Genomic DNA, 17,150 nt, shown 5'->3' on the forward strand with positions numbered 1-17,150 from the left:
TGCACTACTTACACTATTTATACTACAAAATGGCGTAGAATAGTGCATAAGTATGCGATTTGGGACGCAGCTAGAGACTTGTTCTCCACTAATGTTTGGAAGAGTCTACAACAAACATTACAGTGACCCCGGGCTTCTTCTAGTGTAACACACACGCATGGTAAAGAACTTCTGGGTAAATTAGAGAGTTTAAGGATATATATATATATATATATATATATATATATATATATAATACATTATATGTAATATCTATCTATTTAACTGTGTGTTGATCTATCTGTCTGTCTGTGTTTCTATCTTCCTGTCTGTCTGTCTGTCTATCAATCTATCTGTCTGTTTGTCTATTTATTCATCTGTCTGTTCGTCTATCTATTTAACTGTCTGTTGACCTATCTGTCTGTCTGTCTTTCTGCCTGTCTTTCTCTCTACCTGTCTGTCAATCTATCGGTCAATCTATCGGTCAATCTATCGGTCTATCTATCGGTCTATCTATCGGTCTATCTATCGGTCTGTCTGTCTGTCTGTCTGTCTGTCTGTCTGTCTGTCTGTCTGTCTGTCTGTCTGTCTGTCTGTCTGTCTGTCTGTCTGTCTATCTATCTATCTATCTATCTATCTATCTATCTATCTATCTATCTATCTATCTATCTATCTTCCTGCCTGTCTGTCTGTCTGTCTGTTTATATATCCACATGTCTGTCTGTCTATCTGTCAGTCAATCTATCTATCTGTCTTTCTATGTATCTATGTCTGTCTGTCTGTCTTTCTATCTACATGTCTGTCTGTCTGTCTGTCTGTCTGTCTGTCTGTCTATCTTTCAGTCAATCTGTCTGTCTGTCTGTCTGTGTTTCTATTTACCTTTCTGTCTGTCTGTCTGTCTGTCTGTCTGTCTGTCTGTCAGTCAGTCAGTCAATCTGTCTGTCTGTCTGTCTGTCAGTCAGTCAATCTGCCTGTCTGTCTGTTGATCTATCTGTCTGTCTGTCTTTCTATTTACCTGTCTGTCTGTCTGTCTGTCTTTCTATGTATCTGTCTGTTGATCTATCTGTTTATCTGATAGTCTATCTATCTGTCTGTCTGTCTATCTATTAATCTGTCTCTCGCTCTCTCTGTCTGTCTGTCTGTCGGCAACATTTGTGTACCTTCTTCCTCTTCCTCTGTTTGGCTTTACTGCTGGCATCTTGATTGGGTCCACCATTGCCCTGCGCCAGCGAGTGCATCTTCCCTTGGTGTCCCGCGCCAGACGGAGTGGATGGAGGGGTGTTATCTGGAGAATCCAAATCCTTTTTGCTGCTCGAAGCCTTATAACAGACCAGAAAATAAAATACAAATGTATTAAATTATCTTGTTTTACTCAGTCTATCCATCCAATATAAAAAGTACAAGTTTATAGAAATAAAGGTGCTGTCATTATTGTTCCTTTTTCTTTCTTATTCAAGTTAAAATGAAAGTTTATTTGTTTCACAACAATTAATGTCACAAAGCAGCTTTACAAAATGTGCTGATTATTGCATTACAATCACAAAAAAGAAAAAAAAAGTTAAAGGAAAGTTAAAGGGCCCCTATAATGAAAAAAAAAAAATAATAATAACAAATATATATATAGTTATATATATGTATATATATATATATATATATATATATATATATATATATATATATATATATATATATATATATATATATATATATATATATAAATATATATATACATATATATAATATATATATATATATATATAACTATATATATATATATATATATATATATATATATATATATGTAACTATATATATATATATATATATATATATATATATATATATATATATATATACACTCCAAAGAGTTAAATAACTATATATATATATATATATATATATATATATATATATATATATATATATATATATATATATATATATATATATATATATATATATATATAACATCATCTTCATTATTATTACTGTCATTATTATTGTCATAAAAGTACAAAAGTCTTGTTAGAACCCCTGTAAGCCTCCATGATTTTTCAATGAGTATATATAGTATACATAATCAATGTCAATACAGTTGCTATATATGGTTCTTCATCTAGTAAAGGGGTAAAGAAGCTGTACACCTGCTACAAATAGTTTTACTAGTGAACTGTCTTGCTTCTATTGCCCTCATTTGTAGGTTGCTTTAGCTATATGAACAAATCTAAATAGTAAACTTGGAGAAATGCTAATCATATACACAAAAACGTGGATATATTTCTTTTATTTTGGAGTGTTGTCATCAGACGACTGCTTACGGAGACTAGCATGTGCTCGTCCTTCTACACATAAACATCTTCAAGCAAACAATGGCTTTAACGCAACTTCTGACGTAAAAAAAAGAGGTCAGGGCTACAAAACAACCGAGCACAACCCTGAAAACATCACCTGCAGTCTTACGACACGTCTCGGCTCTATCGCTCAAACCACAGGCTCATATTCTGGCACACGGGAACGCCATCGACCCCCAAGGTTTAGCAGAAAAAACAATGCTGGAATTCAGGCTAAAATAAAAAAGAAAATAGCCTGTGTGGCCTTGGCGGCAGAGGCAGATGAGGTTCCTGTGGTTTCAGTGACAGTGAGGTCCATGCAGGGAATGGATCCACAGCTCAAAACCACCTTGGACAAACTCTTGGCGGCTCTGTTTGGCAAGTGGTCAAACCCACAGAGCAGGACACACACATGTTTGCTTTCTCTTCAAATGACCATCTCTACAGGAGCGTTATCAGCACTGAGACCATTTTAACTAGTCCGCTGTTTTATCAGAATACGGTAGGACATAATTTAAAGTGGGCCTGTTATGTAACCGCACCTTGCTTATACATTTGCATATATGCATTTAAATTTTACATAAGTTTATTTATTATTTGCTGGCATGTGGTGGGTTTGGGGTTTGTTTTTTGAAAATGTGAAAAACTTTAAATAAAGTATTTATAAAAAAAAAGAAAATCATGCGGTCAATTGACAATTATGGCCATTCAAGGCAGAAAACACTCTGTAGTACCTTGGCATTTTTAACTAAATCAAAATGTTAGAATGAAATATACACACATTTAGAAAAAGTCAAGCTCTATCGGGTTGGATGGGAAGCGACAGTGTACAGCCATTTTCAGATCTCTGATGTTCAATAGGATCTAGGTCTGGGCTCTGGCTGGGCCACTCAGGGACATTCACCCAATTGTTGTGAAGCGACTTCATTGATATTTTAGCAGTGTGCTTTGGGTCATTGTCCTGCTAGAAGATGAACTGCCGCCCAAGTTCAAGAGTAAAAGTTTTCATTCAGGATGTCTCTGTACATTGCTGCATTCATCTTTCCCTCTATCCTGACTAGTCTTGATGCTGCCACCACCATGCTTCACTGTAGGGATGGTGTTAGCCTGGTGATGAGCGCTGCCTGGTTTTCTTCAAATGTAACGCCTGGCATTCACTCCAAAGAGTTCAATTTTGGTCTCATCAGACCAGAGAATTTAGTTTCTTATGGTCTGAGAGTCCTTCACATGCCTTTTGGCTAATTCCAGTCGGGGAGTGGCTTCCGTCTGGGCACTCTACCATACAGGCCTGACTGGTGGACTGCTGCACAGATGGTTGTCCTTCTGTAAGGTTCTCCTCTCTCCACAGAAGAACGCTGGAGCTCAGACAGAGTTCTTCTCACTCGGATCACTCAGCTTAGACGGCTAAGCTCTAGGAAGAGTCCTGATGGTTCCAAACATCTTCCACTTAACGGATGATGGAGGCCGCTGTGCTCAATGGAACTTTTAGTGAAGCAAAAAATTTTCTGTAACCTTCCCCAGCCTTGTGTCTCGAGACAATTCCTTTGTCTTCATGCTTGGTTTGTGCTTTGACATGCACTGATAGCCCTGGGACCTTCTATAGACAGGTGTATGCCTTTTCAAATCATGTCCAATCTACTGAATTTATCACAGGTGAACTCAATGAAGCTGCTGAAACATCTCAAGAGTGATCAGTGGAAACAGAATGTACCTGAGCTCAATTTAGAGCTTTACGGCAAAGGCTGTCAATACTGATGTACATGGGATTTTTCAGGTTTTTTATTTTTAATAAATTTGCAACAATTTCAAAAAAACTTTTTTCACGTTGTCATTATGGGGTATTGTGTGTAGAATTTTAAGAAAATAAATAAATTTAATTCATTTTGGGATAAGGCTGTAACATAAAGAAATGTGGAAAAAGTGAAGCGCTATGAATACTTTCTGGATGCACTGTATATTGTTTATGACCATCATATCCGGTTTGTTGCATTTGTTTTTTACTTTTTAATCGATTTTGTACTGTTATATACTGTATTTTTATTTATGTTTTTCATTTTACTTTAAACATAATTATTATTTAACATAATTTTCATTATGTTTTCTTTTACTTTTGTTTGTAAACAGTCACAAAAAACTGATTAATCAGTTCTAGTGTGAAATAAAGCTGTGTGTGTGTTCACCTCAGCCGAGGAGCTGCAGTACTGGATGTAAGTTGCAGAAATGGCGTGCTGAAACGGATCACCAGTTTTGGGAGTCATATCTTGTTTAACCAACAGAGCAAGGTCAACAACCTAAAACACAAAAACCATATCAACTTATGAGTAATCGCTTGAAGAACAAGTTGATAACACTTATTTTACCCCAAAAAAACATCAAATCAAACAATCAAAGCACTGACGGGGCTCTAGTTTCTGTTCCAATATTCAATAATACAATATATCATGATAATAAACATGCAAATTGTTATGGTGGACACTTCAATTCACTTACTGTGAATTACTGGAATTTCCTAACATCGATACGATACCTTGAAAAATATCGATATCTGATACCATTTTCGATACTGCGAGAAACCCAATATTACAGTATCGATACTTTTTTTGACAACACAGATTGCCTTAAAAGAATATTCAGATTATTGTATCAATCGACCTCAATAAATCCACCTTTATTTATATAGCACCTTACTACAACCAAAGTTGACCAAAGTGCTTTACTCAAGTACAGTAAAAACAAATTATTCAGTTGTGTTTCCTGACTAACATTAACAAAACTGTAATTAATATTTAAGCTACATATAATATTATTTAAAATTTACAACCTATTCTCATTGTAGGATTTATTTATTGCACTAATTAACATTAAATAATAATAATATTATTCAAGTGTTACCATCTGTGCTTTATAAGTGTTAAAAAGTTTATTGTTAGTTATTCATTTATGGTAATAATTTTTTATTAATTTTATTTCTCTCTATTTATTTATATTTATTTTATTTTATTCTATTTTAATTATTTGTCACATTTTTACTTCGCAATCATTTATATAGATTTAGGTTTTAATTTCCCCTATTATATATAATTGATCATTTTTATTTTTCCCTATTTATTTAATTCATTCTATACTACTACTTTAATTACTTTTCATTTTTTGTTTTACATTCATTTATATATTTTTTATTATTTTATTTTTCACTATTTATTTATATTTTAATTATTTTATCCTATTTTAATTATTTTTTCACATTTTTTCTTTAGGTTTTACTTTCCCCTTTTATTTATATTATATTTTTATTTTTCTCTATTTCTCTCTTTCTTTCTTTCTTTCTTTCTTTCTTTCTTTCTTTCTTTCTTTCTTTCTTTCTTTCTTTATTCTATTCTATTTAAATATTTTTTTCTTTTTGTTTACATTAATTTATTTATACACACGTTTAAATATTTTTTTCTCTATTTATTTATATTTTAATTATATTTCACATTTATTTGCAATCATGTATATAGATTTAAGTTTTACTTTCTCCATTTATTTAGCATTATATTTTTCTCTATTTGTTTATTTATTTTATTTTATAATACTTTAATTATTTTTTATTTTTTGTTTACATTTACATACACACACACACACACACACACATATATATATATATATATATATATATATATATATATATATATATATATATGTATATGTATGTGTGTGTGTGTGTGTGTGTGTATAAATTATATATTACCTGTTTCCTTTGTTTTTAGTATTTTTCTTTTTTATTTATATTTATCAATTTGTTTACTTATTTTATTTAATTTATTTTTCATATTTTTATTTTTTAACATTTATTAATTTTTCTCTTTATTTATAATTTAAGTATTTTTATTTTTCAGTTTTTATTTATTTATATTCCTCAATTTCTCTTTCTTTTTTTTTTTACTTAATTTATTTTACTCCAATTCCCTTTTTTTACTTCAGTAAATTACACAATTTACGCAAGTTCCTTCATCTAGCTTGTGTCTTTTTGATTTCTTGTTGTTTGAGTGTGCAGACTTTCCTTTAGTTATTTCATTCTTTTCTCACCTGTGCCACGGTCTCATAGGCCAGATATGACAGGATCTCCATAGACATTGCATTGGGCTTCACATCCAGACTGCTGCAGTCCAGCCATTCACGAAACTTAGACGCCTTCTTAGCTAAACAGAGAAACATTTCAGTCATTCTTAAAAAGAGCCATTTGTTTGAAAAGAATAAATAAATAAATAAATACACACTTTTCCATTATTGCCATATAAATATACAAGAAAATTACAAGGCAGTATAAGATAACAGAAGGTAAATAAATGCAATGTAACAAAAAAGCATTTGTTGAAAGAAAATAAAAAATCCACACTCTTCCATGCTATTAAACAAGCATAGCAAATCCTCTACTAAAAATTTTAAGCACAATGACTATTTAATTCCTAACATTTCCTATTAAACCAAAAACTTTTCAATCTCCGGCCGGTGTCGTGTTTTTGGTCCTATTTTCAGCTGTACTTATATTATATGTGAAACTTTTTAGAAATATTTCTATTGTTAGGGCATCCTTGTCATGTAAAAAAACAGACAATTATAACATAGTATAAGACAATGTTTCCCAACCCTGTTCCTGAAGGCACAGCAACAGTACACATTTTCAACCTCTTTCTATTCAAACACACCTGAATCAACTCATCAGAACATAAGAAGAGACTTTAAAACCTGAAGATGATTGGTCAGATTAGGAGACATGCAAAATATGTACTGTTGGTGTGCCTACAGAAATAGGGTTGGGAAACACTGGTAAAAGATAACAGAATGTCAATGTACACTCACCGGCCACTTTAACAGGTACACCAGTCCAACTGCTTGTTAACACAAATTTTAAATCAGCCAATCACATGGCTGCAACTCAATGCATTTAGGCATGTAGACATGTCAAGGCGATCTGCTGCAGTTCAAACCGAGCATCAGAATGGGGAAGAAAGGGGATTTAAGTGACTTTGAACGTGGTATGATTGTTGATTTCAGAAACTGCTGATCTACTGGGATTTTTACACACAACCATCTCTAGGGTTTACAGAGAATGGTCTATAAAATGAGAAAATATCCAGTGAGCGGCAGTTCTGTGGGTGCAAATGCCTTGTTGATGCCAGACGTCAGAGGAGAATGGCCATACTGGTTTCAGCTGATAGAAAGGCTACAGTAACTCAATTAAGCACTCGCTACCACCGAGGTCTGCAGAAGAGCATCTCTGAACACACAACATGTCCAACCTTGAGGCAGATGGGCTACAGCAGCAGAAGACCACACCGGGTGCCGCTCCTGTCAGCTAAGAACAGGAAACTGAGGCTACAATTCACACAGGCTCACCAAAACTGGACAATAGAAGATGTGAGAAACGTTGCCTGAGTCTTGATTTCTGCTGCGACATTTAGATGGCAGGGTCAGAATTTGGCGTCAACAACATGAAAGCATGGATCCATCCTGCCTTGTATCAACAGTTTAGGTTAGTGGTGTAATGTGTGGGGGATATTTTGGCCCATTAGTACCAATTGAAAATCGAGTCAACACCAAAGCCTACTTAAGTATTGTTGCTGACCATGTCCATCCCTTTATGACCACAGTGTACCCCTCTTCTGATGGCTATTTTTAGCAAGATAACGCGCCATGTCATAAAGCACGAATCATCTCAGACTCATTTCTTGAACATGACAATGAGTTCACAGTACTCAAATGGCCTCCACAGCCACCAGAGCTCAATCCAATAGAGCACCTTTGGGATACGGTGGAACGGGAGATTCGCATCATGGAAATCAAATCTGCAGCAACTGCGTGATGCTATGATGTCAATATGGAGCAAAATCTCTGATGAATATTTCCAGTAGCTTATTGAATCTATGTCTTGAAGGATTAAGGCAGTTCTGAAGGAAAAAGGGGGTCCACCCCGTTACTAGTAAGGTGTACCTAATAAAGTGGCCAGTGAGTGTATGTACAGTAATGTAACAAAAAAAAGCCATTTGTTTTAAAAAATGTACACTTTTTCCTCAATGCTATTAAAGCAAGCATACCAAATACTCTGCTCTAAATTTACATGAGCACAATGACTATTTAAATCCAAACATTCCCTATTAAACCAAAAGCTTCTCGATCTCCGGCCCGTGTCGTGTTTTTGGTCAGATTTTCTGTCTACTCAGCATCATGGTTGTATAACGGGGTTATTCAGGCACGCTTGCAGAGCTGCCATCCCAACATGCAGTTCGGTGCCAGACAGCATCTTATTATTAGTGCTGAAATGTGGCCTTCAGAAGCCAGCAGTGGTGTGTTCATCATCCCGCAGCCGCGTTCTTACAAGGCCTCGGGTGAAAAAAGCTGCCAACCCAACAACTCATCAGAGACTGTATCTGACGTACTGTATATCTGACACTATCTGATCTACAGACACACACAACCATATAAAGTTGCAGTCAGAATTATTAGCCCTTCTGAATTATTAGCCCTCAAGATCATTTAGGTCCCCAATTTCTGTTTAACGGAGAGATTTTTCTCAACACATTTCTAAATCTTTTATCTTTAGCTTAACCCTCTGGAGTCGAAGACCGCGTATACGCATTTTGATCTGTAGTGTGGTCAAACTGCTGAAATGAACTTAAATTACACTTTCAGTTTTGATCGTAGAGATAAGATCAATACATCAATCGAATCTGTTATGTCTACTTTTTGTTGTGTACACTCACAACAACAACAACAAACGTGTGTGCTTTTGCAAAATAAGGTAAACAAACAGTGTTGGCATTCTGTTCTCTCTCTCTGTGATCTGCTTTCAGAAACGCGTCAGTAAAATGCGCTGAAACTCAGCGAAAACAAAACACACAGAGATGAGACATGTATCTCTAGAAAGCTTGAAGTGTCTACTTTTAATGCAGCTATGCATGTTGAAAACAAACATTGCTTGATAAGGTAATCAGTATGAAACCAACGCTATGTTCTCAGTCTGATCTCATTAGTTTTTATGCGACCACGCCCACGAGGCATTGTTATTACAAGCGTCTGCATAAGACGCGTGCAGACTGTGGTCAGAAAAACACGTCACTAAAATGAAAGGAAGCTCGGCAAATAGTCAGCAAAAATGATGATTTATGATATCTATATAAAGCTTGATATGTCTACTTTTGCATTAATCAATTCAAGTCGAAAACAAATAACCTCTTTTTATGCTCATTATGCAGGTCTTTGTCTTCTCAGGTGTGACTCAAGGCTGATTTATACTCCTGCGTCAAACGCACGCGTATGCTACGGCACAGCGATCCACAGAGCTTTACTTTGACATTTCCTTAAGCGAGAATGATGTCGACTGAAACTTTGTGGTAAACCATATATGTAGAGTGCAACAGCAAAGAGCTTGTTTAGAGCTTTTATGAGCTTGATTACAATTTACACATATTTAGACATGATAAGTCATACTGTGACACAAATAAAATTAATAAAATATAAATGAATAAATAAAAAAATAAAAATAAAGTAAAAATTTTTATAAAGAAAGAATAAAATAAATAATAAAATAAATAAATACGATAAAATATAAAATAAAAATAGTAAATAATAAAATAAAATGAAATAAAATATTTTTTAGATAAATAAAATAAATAAATAATACAATATAAAATTAAATATAAATAGACAATAATAAAATAAAAATAAATAAATAAGACTTACTAATAAAATTAATAAATTGTCAAATAAAAAATAAATAAATAGCAAATAATAAAATAAAATGAAAAAAATAATAAATAATAAAAAATTGAATAAATAAATAATAAACAAATAATACAATACAATGAAATAAAAAAATATATACATATATATATAAAAAATAAATAAATCATAAAATAAAAAAATAATAATAAATAATAAAATTAAACGAAATAAAATGACCCTGAATGCAAATACGTGCTATAGTTAACAGATCAATTCAGAATTACCAAACACAGCAACACACACATGACAAACCAGTATACGCATCCTGAATGTGTGTGGATACATGAACATCTTGAATTGCATCAACCTAATAAACTCCTGACTCCCAAGATCATTAAACAGTATTACAGTATGTGAACTATGCTAATGATGAAATTTAGTGTGCTTCAGTGATGTATTTGCTTTAAATGACTCCAGCACATTAAGGATTCTGTATGGCATGCTTTAACGCATTAACATTGACTGCTTGGCTGTACTTTCAGTGCAGTAGAAATCATTGTGCATAAACGCATCTGTCAAATGCTAAATATGAAAGTAATAGTGTACATAAATAAAAGACTCACAGAAACTCAGCTGGCGGCTTTCGCAGAATTCACTGTACTGACTGGAGTCCATGTTTCTGGTCATCTTCTCAATTCTCTGTAAAAATAATGACAAGAACATTAATTATAATCACGTGTCAACATCACAAAACGCTCAAACACTTTCCTTCAGCATACTCCCGTTTTATGAGGAGTCACCATAGTGGAATGAACCACCAATTACTCTGGCGATTGCTTTACACAGTGGATGCACTTTTAGCCACAACTAAACACTGAGAGAATGCATTAACTCATAAACCCCCAGTGCAGGGAACCACCCACACACTCTCCCATTCTCACACTAATTCCAACTTCATTTATTCAATACACAAAATGCATCTCAAAGAAAATGTGAACAATTAATTATTTTAAATAAATTCAAGGCTTTGAGGCTTAGGTTTCAGGCTAATTAAGGTTAAGGCTAGGTTTATTCCATTTAAGGCTAGGTTTATTAAATAAAATATAAAAATATTGCAAATATTTTTACAAATTTTAATTTGCTATTATAATATATCTTCAAATATAATTAGTTCCAGCAATGTCAGGCTGATTTTTTGTGTCACATGATCCTTAAGAAATCAATCTGATTTAGTAACCAAGAATACATTTCCAACGCTGGCAAACAGTTGTTTTGCTAAATACTTTTCAGCGTGTATATATAGTCAAGCCCGAAATTATTCATACCCCTGGCAAACTCTGACTGAAAGTTTTTGTTCAAATGTAAATAAAAGCTGAAATATTTATATATTTTTTTCCCACAAATATGCCTCTTGTACATTGTATTATTATCTTGCAGGAGAAGCCTGTGTCATTTCTGCTAAAATAAATAAATAAAAAGTTTTAAAAATTGCTGTTTGAATAAAAGTAACATTAAATCAGAATTTGATAGGGTTATGACCAATTTCGAGCTTAACTGTATATAGTTAATACAAAATACAATTGATAATAAATACACAGAATATTTGTAGGAAGCTATACAATATTGCATGTGTATATACATTAGATTAGTCAGTACTGAAGCTAAATGTGGAGCTCATCCAACAAAAAAACTTATGAAAACAGTCCAAAAACTAGAACATCAAATTTTATATGTTATAGAAAAAATATTAAATACAATTTTTTTTTGTTAATTTTTAATTAATAAAGTTTTTGTAGGTTGTAAATTATTTTTGATTAATTTGCTTAATTTTAATTAATAATTTAAAATAATATTTTTAAAAATAATATATCTTTTTAATTAATTTGCTTTATATATATATATATATATATATATATATATATATATATATATATATATATATATATATATATATATATATTAAACAGATATATTATTTTTAAAAATAATATTTTAAATTATTATTTAATTTTTTTAAATAATTTAAATTATTATTTATTATATATATAAGCAGATTTATTAAACATATATATATATATATATATATATATATATATATATATATATATATATATTAAACAGATATATTATTTTTAAAAATAATATTTTAAATTATTATTTAATTTTTTTAAATAATTTAAATTATTATTTATTATATATATAAGCAGATTTATTAAACATATATATATATATATATATATATATATATATATATATATATATATATATATATATATATATATATATATATATATATATATATATATATATATATAAAAGCTTCTTTCCTATGATAAATAATTTGTGTCTGTAGCCTACTGGAGTCTGCTGCTATTTCAAGTTAGGTAGGTGTAAATCCCCAAAATTAAGTGCTGGCTAAAGTGTAGATTGGATTTTTCACATTTAAAAGTATTCAACTGCTTGTGAGTGTCATGATTATGAGCATTTGAAGGTGAATCTGCCCTCCACTGTGATGGATTCAGCCTCAGCACCGTCATCTTTATTTCCCAGTTTTACCCCACATGATAAAACAGCCTACCATAACAAGAGAAGAGCCCGTCTGTGTAAACTTTGAGAGAGCCGCGCAGTAATGAACCCTCTTAATAGCAACCCAACAGGTTTGACTGGGATTTACAGCAGAGCGTGTTAAGTTGCAGGTCAGAACCTATAATTAGATGTTTCCTCATCCTGGACCAATTTCATACCTTCACTAACACTCAATTTGAGCTCTATAGCAGGCCGTGTGTCATAAAAAAAAGGGTTCAAGGTTTACGAGTGCTTTTTTTTCCCTCTCTTGTGCCACAAAGGATCTGTTTTACGGTCTAGAGAGATCCGCGTCTTGGAGCCGGGGTTAGCGAGAAAAGCGTCAAACTGGAAGTCTGACATGATGCTCGCGAGGCAGACTGGATCGCTTTCAGCCCACCCAAACCAACCGGAGTCTTTTTATTTAGTTAGCTGGCAGTCATTGGAAATTCCATCTTTGAAAATACATATTAATGATGGCGAGTGGCGGCTCGTTACACTGCGCTGGAACTGTGATTTCTATTAGTGTCGTTAAGAGGCGAGCGGAGGTCTCGTTTTGCAGCTCGGAGGGGGAATTCGCAGCAGTCTCGCTGTCTGGGTCTTGCTCCAAATTGGGCCGCGAGCGATACGAGACTGGAGCCGCTGCTCTTTTAAATAACTCTTGTGGAGCGGCCGGCCAGAGACAGGAGAAATGTTTTGACTGGGGCTTATTGACTGAAAAGAGCAGTGGGGGATTTGATGTTTGAAGACTATGTTTAGCCGCTGATTAAATCAAAACGTTGACCCACCTGCTAATAGCCAAATTATACCCACAACTGACGCGGGCCGGCCGTATAGGAGGACACAGGTAAATATTTGATTTGGCTGCTTTGGACTTTCATTCGGTGCCAGTGTGGTTTGGATAAAGGGAATCTCAATTTGTACCACCAAGATTTCCACAGGCTGACGCCCAAGATATATTGTGGATATCTAGAGAAGTGTAGTATATTTAGGTGTCACTGATTAACAGCCTGAGGCATCAGCGGGTCATTTAGTTGCTAAGCTAAGTTTGGATGATCAAACAGGATGGAGTTAAAATGTTTCTGGTGTTGATTTTTAAGTCTCAGAGGTAGGGATAAGCAATATGAACTTAAATATATCACAATAAATAAAATGAATTTAAAGTGTAGATTGCATTTTTCATGTTTGAAAGTATTTATTATTCAAGTATATTTGGTAAAAAAAAATATCATATGGCAGAATATATCTAATGTTATATATTATGGTCAATGGTGTTGGTTGGTTGGTTGGTTGGAGGGATGGATGGACAGAGGCATGGATGAATGGAATTGACTACATGAATGAATGGATGAAAAGACAAATGGGATGGATGGATGGATGGATGGATGGATGGATGGATGGATGGATGGATGGATGGATGGATAGATGGACAGATGGATTAATGGATAGATGTACTACATGAATGAATGCATGAAAAGAGGGATGGGATAGGATGCTTCGTTGGTTGGTTAGTTGGTTGGTTGAAGGGAGGGATGGATGGAGGGAGGGAATGGAGTACACTGTAAATGCGAATAGTATTCCTTACTATCAAAATTCTAGTGTGTTTACTTAATTTTAAGCTAATTGTTGAGTTTACTAGAAATGCATTAGTGTTGCTGACATAGTAAGGTATAAAGTTCCCATAACTAATGTAATTTGAGTAAAATTGCTTATAAGGGCTAAGCCATGCTGTTACGCATGCGTACTGGGTGGTGATTTCCCATCCCCCATCCCGAGTCACAACCAACCGACACCCAGCACCGCCATTGAAGGACAGGATTTCATATTGAGAAGATGTACTGCTGTAAATCAAGGTAAACTTTTCGTTTTAATTACTACTTTGATTTTATTTGTATAGTATCAGTAATCTGTTTATTTCCTGCACTTTGTGAAATTGTTTGCTGTTTTGTGAACTAATTAATAGCCCATGATGTTGTGACGTTTTGACCACTGCACGTTATTTGCAATACTGTCTACTTTACTAGATAAGCTATTTTTAGCTGCTTAGTCCTTTTTAATAACTATTAATAATTTGTAAAGTTAGTAGTAATTTGTAAAGATTTGCGTTATGCTCTAAAAGAGCGGGCCGCGCCATTTTAAATGATGCACTGAGAGAGCAAGAGCGCGCGCAATGATCCGTTCAAATAGATGTAAAGTTAACACATAGCTGTAGGTCTACATTTTTAAAAAAGAAAACGAAACCTATTTATCCGCATTACAAATACAGTAACGTTAGTTATCGCTGAACTTTAGTGGCGCTTGTTGTGACGAAAATATGCGTGTTTTTTAAAGATTTACTTTCATGAGATCACCTGCAGGAAGCAGGTGAGGAGATCAGCTGTGATTCGGTCCGGCGTCAGCGAGCGGCTCATGACCAGACCAGTCGTTTTTTTCTCCATGATCGCCGGGGCAGCAGCAGTTTTAACCCACCGAGGCTTTTAGAATATTATAAAGCAGTTTCAGCTCAAAATGGACCCGTGAGTGTCGTAGGTAATTTAGGATTTCGATGGGATTACGATTCGTGTCACTGTATGAGGCAGATACATATTTACACATGATGCTAAAGTGTGCTTATGCTAACAATCCCTATGAAACTTAAAGTTAAACTTATGAAAATGCGAGAGATATTTAATTAACTCATTTATTTGTTTTATATGCTATTTGTCTTTTCTTTATGCCGTTTTGAAGGTTTATTCCAGTGTTGCCGTTACGTTATTGAGTGTTTTGTATTGCTGTAATGACAAATAAATCTGACCAGACGCGACTGAATATGTGTGATGGATAACGTTAATGGTGAAGTGGTAAAACTCGTACAACCAAGCACAGAAACTTCACTTTGTTTGCTCAATATCACACAAAGGCATCAACAAGCCTTTGTTATAAGCAAACTTTCTGTAAAGAAACAGGCTTTGCCAAACCTGTTAGTTTGCATTTTTAAAGAAGGTTTCACTAATTTTTAACAATTTAGGGCAAATAAATTTGAACAATTACAAGGTTGTTTAAAATGTAGCGCACCATTAGAGTATTGTGAGTGGCATATTTGGTTTGTAATATCATTATACCCTTTATTTATTTTTTATTTCAGACTACCAGTTTGTGAGCTGATATGCAGTGGAAATGTAAGTTTTGCACTTACACATCAAAGAAAACTTTTTGAACAATACCGCACAAGCCATAGAACATATTCATGAATTGTTCTATTAACGTTACCTTGTCTCCATACTGAGTGTCAGGGTAATTTTAAATCGTTTAATGCATTAAAAGTACATTTAACAAAATTCTCAGCAAAGAACTGCATGATCAAGAATAGTCCGAATATTTTGTCCATTTGAATAATCATCTGAGGACTAGTTAGAAATAGGGTTGTTGTGTTGTGATACCATTAATTTATGTTACAATACTATACCAGCTGAAGTATGGTGATACCAAGTAGTATTGCAATACTGTAATTCATAACTTAAATCCATGAAATAAAGAAAAATGTCATAAATAATATATTGTATATGTTATTATAGGCCTACTTGAATTTAAATAATTCCTTTATTGTTGAAAAAAGTATTTGCACATCTCTTCACCTAAAATGTATTCATTCCAGCAAAAAAAAATACATTAAAATAAAGATACATAAAGAAAAGAGCATTTTTCCAACAAACCTAGGCTATATGAAGTGGTCAAAAATTGTTTTCTGTTGCTATTTTGGGTTTTTCATCTATCATACTTTTTTCACACTTATTATCGGATAAGAATCCAAAGTAATTCAAAATTTCACTTTATGAGTCATTCTTTTTAATAGATTGTCACGGTTGTTGTAGCTATTATATCATATTGACAGGAACAGAAATAAACGAATTCCGATTCAAAATGAACCATCACAAAATATGCAATAGGCTACTATAAAAGGCGCAAATTCTACAGTTTTACAACCTTAGAAGGCTCCATAGACTATTAAAATACAATGATCTGTTGTTGCTGAATCGTGTAAGTATTTTAGTGACTTTTTCACATGCAGCATTATGTATTGTAGGCAGACTGTTAATGACAATACTACCGTTTACAAACTACAGTGGCACCGCCAGTATCTTGGAGCCATAGTATCACGATACTACCATAGTACCGGTAAACCGTGCAACCCTAGTCAGAAAGTTCAGTGTCCTTTTAAAGACATCAATTGAGACAAATATTTATTCCACTTTTAATGCGCATAAAAGTAAGGCACACCAGCAACAATGCCATGATTATATTTAATCGGGGGTTGTGTTTATTACTGTTTGGTGACAAGTATAGCTCATGCTTTTGATGACAGGCGCCGGGAGTATTTGGCAGCTTTTATTATTCAAGAACATTTAACTATGTCATGTTAAAGTGTAACATCTGTTGCTAAATGGCATTGCATTGTATCATTGCATGTGTTTCTGATTTCTGTTTTTTGTTTTAGAATTTCGCTTAGCCATGTCAATAACACTTTACTTTTTTGTGCACAACAGTGACATCCAGAAGGAAGTCATAGAGGAAACACCAGCTGATGCAAGTGCTGCA

General features: G+C 33.6%; 2 protein-coding genes across 4 annotated transcripts in view; one reads left to right on the forward strand and one right to left on the reverse strand.

The window, feature by feature from the left end:
• The window catches only part of cdc5l (CDC5 cell division cycle 5-like (S. pombe)), a 453,211-nt gene that overhangs the window by 154,263 nt on the left and 281,798 nt on the right, over positions 1-17,150 (forward strand). The gene's annotated exons all lie outside the window — the stretch shown is intronic.
• supt3h (SPT3 homolog, SAGA and STAGA complex component) overlaps positions 1-17,150 on the reverse strand; it is a 267,830-nt gene that overhangs the window by 50,623 nt on the left and 200,057 nt on the right. For all 3 annotated transcript variants that reach the window (XM_021467143.3, XM_073927195.1, NM_001002625.1), the window contains 4 exons: positions 10,637-10,712; positions 6,378-6,490; positions 4,490-4,600; positions 1,140-1,298 (listed from right to left, as the gene is read on the reverse strand). In XM_021467143.3, the coding sequence (XP_021322818.1) occupies positions 1,140-1,298; positions 4,490-4,600; positions 6,378-6,490; positions 10,637-10,712 (459 nt within the window). The remainder of the gene's footprint in view (positions 1-1,139; positions 1,299-4,489; positions 4,601-6,377; positions 6,491-10,636; positions 10,713-17,150) is intronic.

Source organism: Danio rerio, chromosome 17, assembly GCF_049306965.1.
Source record: "Danio rerio strain Tuebingen ecotype United States chromosome 17, GRCz12tu, whole genome shotgun sequence".
Classification (NCBI taxonomy): Eukaryota; Metazoa; Chordata; class Actinopteri; order Cypriniformes; family Danionidae; genus Danio; species Danio rerio.